Below are 9,340 nucleotides of genomic sequence, written 5' to 3'. Positions count from 1 at the left end.
ACATCAGCCTCCTCCTCCACCACCTCCACCCACCCTAACCTCCACAACATCAGCCTCCTCCTCCACCACCTCCACCCACCCTAAACCTCCACATTGGCCTCCTCCTCCACCACCTCCACCCACCCTAAACCTCCACATCAGCCTCCTCCTCCACCACCTCCACCCACCCTAAACCTCCACATCAGCCTCCTCCTCCACCACCTCCACCCACCGTAACCTCCACAACATCAGCCTCCTCCTCCACCACCTCCACCCACCCTAAACCTCCACATTGGCCTCCTCCTCCACCACCTCCACCCACCCTAAACCTCCACATCAGCCTCCTCCTCCACCACCTCCACCCACTCTGCGCCCTGTGTCTGGTCAGATGTGAACGAGTGCTGGCGCTACCCGGGACGGCTGTGCTCCCAGACCTGTGACAACACCCCGGGTTCCTACCAGTGCTCCTGCACCGCCGGATTCGCCCTGGCCTTCGACGGCAAGAACTGTGACGGTAGGACCGCGACACAAGCCCCGCCCAGCTCACTGACACACAGGTGGTCCTCAGCTCAGTGTAGAACCAATCAAGAACTGTGACGGTAGGACCGCGACACAACCCCCGCCCAGCTCACTGACAAACAGGTGGTCCTCAGCTCAGTGTAGAACCAATCAAGAACTGTGAAGGAAGAACTGCAACACAATCCCTCTCAGCTCAACGTCCACACAGCCAAGCCTACTGGACCTTTCCTCAGCTCAGTTCAGGACCAATCAAGACCGACCAGAACAGTAGGAGACGGCTTATAGAGACTCGGTACATAGAGACATGACACACAGGTGGAAATGTGTAAAGTGCCCTGCGTATGTAAATATGTTAAAGGGGTTTATTGTACGTATAGCAGCAGGAAGGAGTGGGATGTTTGAGTGGATACGAACATCTATAGATCATTTTAGATTTAAAGCTCTTACGTAATATAACATTTACCCGGGTCGATCAGCAGACACCTTTATCCAAAGAGATGGTGGAGCAGGAAGGGCATCTGGGCAACCAGTACAGCAGTCAGACAGACAGGCAGAGAGACTGAAAGACAGGCGGTAGGCATATAGAGAGACAGGGGGGAGGCCAAGCAGACAGACAGACAGCAAGATGGACACTGACATACAGACAGACAGACAGACAGACAGACAGACGGACAGACAAAGAGATGGACACAGAGACAAACAGACAGACATGCAGACAGACAGACAGACAGACAGACAGACAGACAGACAGACAGACAGACAGAAAAGGAGATGGACACAAGGACAAACAGACAGACAGGCAGACAGACACAAATATGGACACAGAGACAGACAGACGGACAGACAGCAAGCCAGGCAGACATGGAAAGGGTAGAGGAACATTATGAGGAAAGTGTAGCTGAGCCAAACCCGTTATTGGTGACATTTTATTCGGGGAGTCCAATTTGTTCCCGGTCTCGGGGGAGTTATACAGTAACAGCTTCTCAGGCTCAGCTGCGCTCCGTCGTCGGTACATCAGACTCACAACAAGAAAGTTGAACCCACGCACACGCACGCACACACACACACACACTGTTTGATTCAAAGCCTCCATAGAGCTGGTGTTCTCTGTGATGACGAGGCTTTGATTCAGTGTTGCTAACCGTGTGTGTGTGTGTGTGTGTGTGTGTGTGTGTGTGTGTGTGTGTGTGTGTGTGTGTGTGTGTGTGTGTGTGTGTGTGTGTGTGTGTGTGTGTGTGCTTGCGTAGGTGGGTGATAAATGAGGCTAAACAAAGTGGGAGTGTAGCTTAAAGGTTCTTGTTTCTTTAAGAAGCGATAAACAACGTATTTGTCTTCTCTTTCCTGTGTGTGTGTGTGTGTGTGTGTGTGTGTGTGTGTGTGTGTGTGTGTGTGTGTGTGTGTGTGTGTGTGTGTGTGTGTGTGGGTATGGGTGTGTGTGTGTGTGTGTGTATGTGTCAATGCACAGACCTGAATGAATGCGACTCTAACCCGTGCAGCCAGGAGTGTGCAAACATCTACGGATCGTACCAATGCTACTGCCGCCAGGGCTTCTACCTGAAGGAGGACGGGCACACCTGCGAAGGTGAGATGGTTCAGTCAGGACCTTACCCGCGAGGTGTTGAGAAGGTTCGGTCCGGACCTCACCAATGAGGATGAGATGGTTCGGCCCAATCCTCACCCTTGAAGATGAGATGGTTCGGTCCGGACCTCAACCGCGAGGGTGAGATGGTTCAGTCCGGACCTTACCTGCGAGGGTAAGATGGTTCAGTCCGGACCTCACCAGCAAGGTTAAGATGGTTCGGTCCAGACCTCAACCGCAGGGTGAGATGGTTCGGCCCAGACCTCACCGGCGGGGCTGAGATGGTTCAGTCCGAACCTCACCCAGGAGGGTGAGATTGAATCTGGGTGAAGATATTTTTTACTGGATGTGTTTCCAGTGTATTTAGAAACAAACTGACATTTTTAAGAAGCTATTTGTTAATGGAATGGAAAATCTTTGGGGGAAAAAAACGAGTCGATTCTATTCGGGGTAGTGGGTTGATGGATTTCAGCTCTGAAGCAATTTGCTACAGTCAGATCGATGGCACACTTGTCATCAAGCCAATGTTGCATGTTTTTAACAACAATCGTGTCTGATCCTTTGTGACTGGTTGCTTTTAGACACACACACACACACACACACACACACACAAGAAATATAAATAATAATATACAAACATCTACACATAGTGGATTATATGAATAACAATGAAATGCTTTGTGTGTGTGTCTGTGTCTGTGTGTGTGTGCGTGTGCGTGCGTGCGTGCCTGTGTGTGTGTGTGTGTGTGTGCGTGCATGTGCGTGCGTGCGTGTGCGTGCGTGCGTGTGTGTGTGCGTGTGTGTGTTTCTCCGGTAGACATTGACGAGTGCTCCCAGAGCATTGGGAACATGTGTGCGTTTGAGTGCGTCAACGTCCCGGGGAGCTACCAGTGTGCCTGTCCCACCACGGGGTACACCATGGCCGCCAACAGACACACCTGCAGAGGTGAGGAGCCTGGACCCCAACGCCTCCTACCTCCTAACCACCTCCTACCTCCTACCTCCTCACCACCTCCTACCTCCTAACTCCTAACCACCTCCTACCTCCTACCTCCTCACCACCTCCTACCTCCTAACCACCTCCTACCTCCTACCTCCTCACCACCTCCTACCTCCTACCTCCTCACCACCTCCTACCTCACCACCTCCTACCTCCTACCTCCTCACCACCTCCTACCTCCTAACCACCTCCTAACCACCTCCTACCTCCTAACCACCTCCTACCTCCTACCTCCTACCTTCTCACCACCTACCTCCTAACCTCCTACGACACCATTCCCTTCCTCAGCGTCTGAAGTCTATTGCAGGCGTTAGTTTGTATTTCTTAGTAGGAAATGTACAACAAGATTATGAACACATGACACCATCAATGCGTGTCATGATTATGAACACATGACACCATCAATGCGTGTCATGATTATGAACACATGACACCATCAATGTGTGTCATGATTATGAACACATGACACCATCCATGCGTGACATGATTATGAACACATGACACCAACCATGCGTGTCATGATTATGAACACATGACACCATCCATGCGTGCCATGTGAGTCTGTGTGTATCCGAGCACGTTGATGCAGTCTACCTCATTTGGTCGTCACAATGCCCGGGCTAGGTTGGGGCAACTCACGATAATAAATTATCCACGCTCATAATAACATGATCCATCGTTTGTTTGGCTGTGGCAGGGCAGATCGTTCGGAGAAATAATCAAAAACATGTTTTTTTTCAGTGTCATCTCAACGGTGGGTAATTAGTGTTTGATGGATGGCGTACGGAAACCGTTCTCTCCCTGTTGCCGCAGTTCATGTGTAGACTAATGAGCAGCGCCTGAAGCCATGTCATCACACCTCATCATCTCCCCCACACAGATATTGATGAGTGCACCACCGGCGCCCACAACTGTTCTGGGGAGCAGAGCTGCTACAACATCCAGGGGAGCTATCGCTGCCTCTCCTTCACCTGCCCGCCCAACTACAAGAAGGCATCTGACACGTGAGTCAGCGCCCTCTGACCCCCAGGGGGCATGCCCCCTTCCCTTGGATTGACCCTGTCGTGGTTTTACTTTGTCAGGCTTCTGTTTTAGTCGTTTTGGGAGAGGCCTTTATGCTGGACAACTTGCAAGGGATTCAACTCACCTTAACGTCAGTAAGGAGCAGGCGGTGGACTGAGAGTCAATTTAAATACAGTTCAGATGAATGTTTTTAAGGAGCAGGTAGGGGTTAGACAGTGAATTGAAATACATTTCATTAAGGAGCAGGTAGGGGTTAGACAGTGAATTTAAATACATTTCACTAAGGAGCAGGTAGGGGTTAGACAGTGAATTTAATACATTTCACTAAGGAGCAGGTAGGGGTTAGACAGTGAATTTAAATACATTTCATTAAGGAGCAGGTAGGGGTTAGAAAGTGAATTTAAATACATTTCATTAAGGAGCAGGTAGGGGTAAGGTATCTTACATGAATACAAAGGGTGAACTGTGGATTCACTTAGTGTCAGTTATTCGGGGGCTCTTGACAAAGTTGATGGAGCGTTTCATTTGTACATTTTACATTGATTAATAAATCCATTGTTACTTTCTCTCTCCCTCTAATCCTGCCTGACTCTCCACCCTCACAACACTACATGCATGGGAACATGTTAGCTTATAAGGAACTTGTGGCCATGCTTCATTGAAGGGGCCCCTTCACCACGCCTTACACCGTCCCAGTTGGGTAATGATCTGCGAGACAGGAAGGTGATTGGCCTGAACTGAACATCGTTCAAATTGATAAGCACTTCGGCTCTCCCTGTTCAGTTTAATGGGCGTGTGACAGCATTTCTCTACTGTCGTCAGTCATTTGAGAGACAATGCGAGAGAGAGACAGAGACAGAGAGAGAGAGAGGGAGAGAGAGAGAGAGTGAGAGGGAGAGAGATAGGACATATATCCATCCACTGTAGAGAATAATGGCAGCTTTCGACCGAGTTCCAAATCTTTATGATCACAGTGGATCTCGGACAGACAGGGCCTTGATTGATGCGCTAGATGATCGGATTTCAGCGGATTTGGTTTGTTGGTTTTCATCCTTTGCTGAATTTAGGAAACGCAAAGTAAAACCCACTATGTGGAGGGCAGCCTGGTTATTCTGGCATATGCAGGGTTTACCAAAAGTCTTCCGAAGAAAAACAGGTTTCCACCTCTCCGTCTGTTTTTCTTCACTACTTACTACTTTGTTTTCATCCAGTATTATCCAAAGCGACTTCCAGTGATCAGGGGGAAATAAGCCATTAAGGAGCAGGTAGGGGTTAGGGCCTGTCACTCAGCGATGCCTGCAGGTTGACGATACTGAGATATCAAACCGACTACCTTCTGCTGGTAGTGAGGCACGGTGAGCACCACCACACTACCTACCCCTTTGATGGGATTCAATGTATTGAGGAGAAACAGCTATTCTACAGCGAGGGCGACAAAAAGGCACAGAGGCTGACTCAAAAGCAACTGTACACTTATTTTAATATTCGTCCCATGAAGACTCGTTCACCAATAAACACGAATTAAGATTTATTTTGAATGATAACATAAAAGAGAATATTTTGCATGATGAATCATTGGCGTCACGGATCCAGGGCGACGTGTGGACTCGGCATATCCTGCCAGGACTAGCAGGGGTGGGGCCTTCCCCTGGACCGGTAGACTGGGGCAGACCTGGTGGTGGTGGGGTGGAAGGGGGAGCATCGAACGAAATACCTAAGCAGCAAAGAACATAGGTTAGACTACTCTTTATAAAGCAGGTGTAGGCAGGTGATCGGTGATTGGCAAACTGGCGCGAGTCCTCCTGGTAGAACTTGCGCTAAAGCTTAGAAATATTTTAGGCAGTAGCTCAGGTGGTGGAGCGGGTTAACTTGTAACCGAAAGGTTGCTAGTTCGATCCACGGCTCCTTCTAGCTGAGTGTCCAGGTGTCCCTGAGCTAGACATCTAACACTCACCCTAACTGGGGTTAGGTGTCGCCTTGCGTGGTTGACTTTGTCGTCGGTGTTTGAGTGTGAACTGAGCCCCGGCGGCTCACCAGGTAGAGCGCGCAGTGGCGAACTTAGGCCTTTGGGGGCTCCAGGCGAACAGTGATTTGGGGGCCCCTGCATAATAGTACGGCCCGCCTCTGAGAGCGCGTACCATGAAGGCACAGTCCTGATCGCAGCAACCCGGGTTCGAATCCTGCCCGTGTTCCTTTGTTGCGTGTCGTCCGCTCTGTCTCACATACCTTCCTGTCTATCTTACTCCAGCATAAAAATGCTAAAATAAATCTTCACGTTGCTTTGGATAAAAGCGTCCGGTGAATGCCCTGATTATAATGTAATGTAAATGCGTTTCCAACGTGTTCCTCGATTGACGATGCTTTCCTCCGCCACCACCCTCTGCGTCTCCCAGGCGCTGCGAGAAGCTGGGTTGCCCGGGCAACGCGCCGGAGTGCCTGAAACTCCCGCTGCGCATCACCTACTACCAGCTCAACTTCCAGACCGACATCCTGACGCCGGCCCAGATCTTCCGCATCAGCCCGTCGCCCGCCTACACCGGCGACCAAGTGTCCGTGGCCGTCACCCGCGGCAACGAGGAGGGCTACTTCAGCACGCGCAAGCTCAACGGCTTCACGGGCGCCGTGTACCTGCAGCGGCAGGTGCGCGAGGCCAAGGACTTCCTGGTGGACGTGGAGATGAAGCTCCTCAGACAGGGCAGCATGACGTCCTTCGTGGCCAGGATACACGTCTTCATCACGGCCAGCACCCTGTGAGCTCTGAGCACAGGGGGGGGGGGGGCTCTTCCTCGTGGATGTACGGGGTCTTCATCTTGGCCGGAACCTCCGCGAGCAGAAGGAGGAGGATTTGTCCAAGGGAGGGAATGGGGGGATGGGGGACAGACGGATGGACGGACTGATGGACAGACAGAGAGACTGAATGGCAGTGGTCCTCAACTGCTGTGTTTTGTGGTAGGATTTCAGACTTCACTCGTACTCGCACTAGTCAACATTATCCGACGGTTTGCGTCGAATCCATATCACCAAAGAAATCGTTGTTGCTGTTTTTGTTACTGTTTGTTTTTCCGAGGCTTGGCCATACTTTACACGTCTATTTTGGCATGCGATGAACCACATATATCGACAGCCTAGGCCGCGGTTGTATTTTAGCTGATTATTTAAGGAAAACCTCACCAAAAGTTAAAATGACTATTATTTAATGATTTTATTGAAACTTAAATGAATGTATTGCTCTACTGCTTAATTTTATCCGTCTATAACTTTCATACATTTTCTTGAATAATTACTGTGTAAGAATTTAGCCCATCTCTCAATATTTCACCTCCCATTGAAACGCTCCGTTTAACGCTTAACGTTAAAGCTAGGGTAGGCAATCTGAAGAAACCGGCCAGAGTAGGCTACATTTTTAAAGTCACCAATAGAAAACGTCCAACCCTTCCCCTTCAACCAATCACGTGACATGCCCGCTTTCTTTAGCATAGGTCTGCCTAGCTCTGTACAAGACTTATGAAGGCAGGTAGACTGACAGGTCGGTCGTCCAATCATTGGCCTAACATAGGCGAAAAAAAGCTTCCAACATGAATTGCCTACGCTAGCTTTCAAAATCATTTACAAAAGTCTGAAAGGGTTAAGAAATACCACAAATGGGGCACTTTTTTAAATTCAATTTTGCTGTTTACTCAAACTGTGGTTAATGTGTTCACTGTAGCGCATCTTTATAATAGGCTTATTTGTGTGATGTAAATATTGTTTCACAGACTTGATAAACACCGAGTTGGTTTGAGACGTGTGACCTTGCAGAGGGGTATTTTACCACCCTGTGTTTGGTTGATTCTGACACCTGGCATCATCTCAAATTCTTAAACCTTTTTACGGAACTGGAAAAAAAATATGCGTTATTCACTTGTATTTAACTCAGGGTGTGAACATTTAAATATTCTGCACACCTGAGACATATCTCCATGTTGTGGCCATTCCAGTTATTCCTCTCAATTACTATTTCCTGCAGAAGCCAAGTGGATTGTGTTTGAAGAACAAATACCATGATTGAGTGTTTATTTTTATTTCACCAATAAAGCTGCACATCATCTTCCAGCCACTTGGGTGTGTAGTATATCCGGACATAATCCTTTATGTCCACATCATCAATTACCTTAATACGCTCGTGTCACCGATCACACCGCCTCTCTTCTTACCCGGCGTTCAAATAAATAATTGTTGGTGAACACCGCCATCTAGTGTTGAGAGCATGCAATGCATTATGTCTCTTAACATTACACGTTGCGAGAAATGATCACGTTATTAGACCTGTAGTAACTGATGCGTGTGCCTATATAAATTAGGGAGATGCAGACTGACTTTAGAGGGCAGCACATGCTGATGCTGATCCGCAGCCCTGGAATGTGGATGGAGGAATGCGAGTGGATAGTGCCAGGATTCCCTGGAGAAGGATAACAACGTGTGAAATGAACGTGTGGAGCTGCTACGCCGCCGCCGTGTGGAGAGGATATGCACGCCGCCGCCGTTGGGACTGGGGATCGATTCCCAGTCTCTATCTATAATTTTTTCTTCATTATTTTCTGATATTAATATATCCAATGACTTGTTGATGAATAAGTTGATGACATTTTATAAAAAACATTAGTTTTTATGTGTCAAAAAGACAAACTGTTTTAAAACAGATCTCAAAAATGTTTTGATGATTGATGCAGAGGGGTATTCCACAAAGCCGGTTTTATCACATAACCGGGCAAATTAACCCAGGGTTTGCGGTAACCCTAGGGTTTCCGTTCCAAAATGAACACGGTATGTTAGTTACTATAGCAACATATGCTCTGAATCAAACCTGGTCGGACCAGGTTTTGTGCAGGTTAAGTTTGGAACATAACGGTCTTGGGGATTTAAAGCTGCGTTCACCGCAGAGTCCATGTGTTCACAATGGCATGCCCTGTTGATACCGGAGCACCAATTATTCGTGCAATCCACCGGGAGAGATTTGTAAGACCACGGCTATATTCGGATGACTTTTTGCTGGAGAGATACCGATTCTCACGCAAATCTTTAATATATTTAAATAGCCTCTCTAGTTCAGGCGTTCTCACGGCGACGTAGGGTAGCAGGCGTCTTAGTGGCGACGAACTTATCCACACGTCGAGAGTAGACGTATATTTTGTCACAATTTCCTTATGTACGTCGCCGTGACACCGCCGCCGGTGGGCGGATCTTCCATGCCGTCGCCGTGA

The 9,340-nt window shown here is 48.6% G+C and overlaps 1 protein-coding gene across 1 annotated transcript in view; it reads left to right on the top strand.

Moving 5' to 3' along the window:
* fbln2 (fibulin 2) overlaps nucleotides 1-8,192 on the top strand; it is a 53,117-nt gene extending 44,925 nt beyond the window's left edge. Inside the window, exons 13-17 of the mRNA XM_030374795.1 lie at nucleotides 368-493; nucleotides 1,964-2,080; nucleotides 2,895-3,023; nucleotides 3,958-4,081; nucleotides 6,494-8,192. Of these exons, the coding sequence (XP_030230655.1) occupies nucleotides 368-493; nucleotides 1,964-2,080; nucleotides 2,895-3,023; nucleotides 3,958-4,081; nucleotides 6,494-6,854 (857 nt within the window). The 3' untranslated portion in view covers nucleotides 6,855-8,192. The remainder of the gene's footprint in view (nucleotides 1-367; nucleotides 494-1,963; nucleotides 2,081-2,894; nucleotides 3,024-3,957; nucleotides 4,082-6,493) is intronic.
* The last annotated feature ends 1,148 nt before the right edge of the window (nucleotides 8,193-9,340 follow it).

This window comes from Gadus morhua, chromosome 13 (assembly GCF_902167405.1).
Source record: "Gadus morhua chromosome 13, gadMor3.0, whole genome shotgun sequence".
In the NCBI taxonomy this organism is placed as follows: domain Eukaryota; kingdom Metazoa; phylum Chordata; class Actinopteri; order Gadiformes; family Gadidae; genus Gadus; species Gadus morhua.
This window is presented reverse-complemented; position numbering and strand designations above follow the sequence as displayed.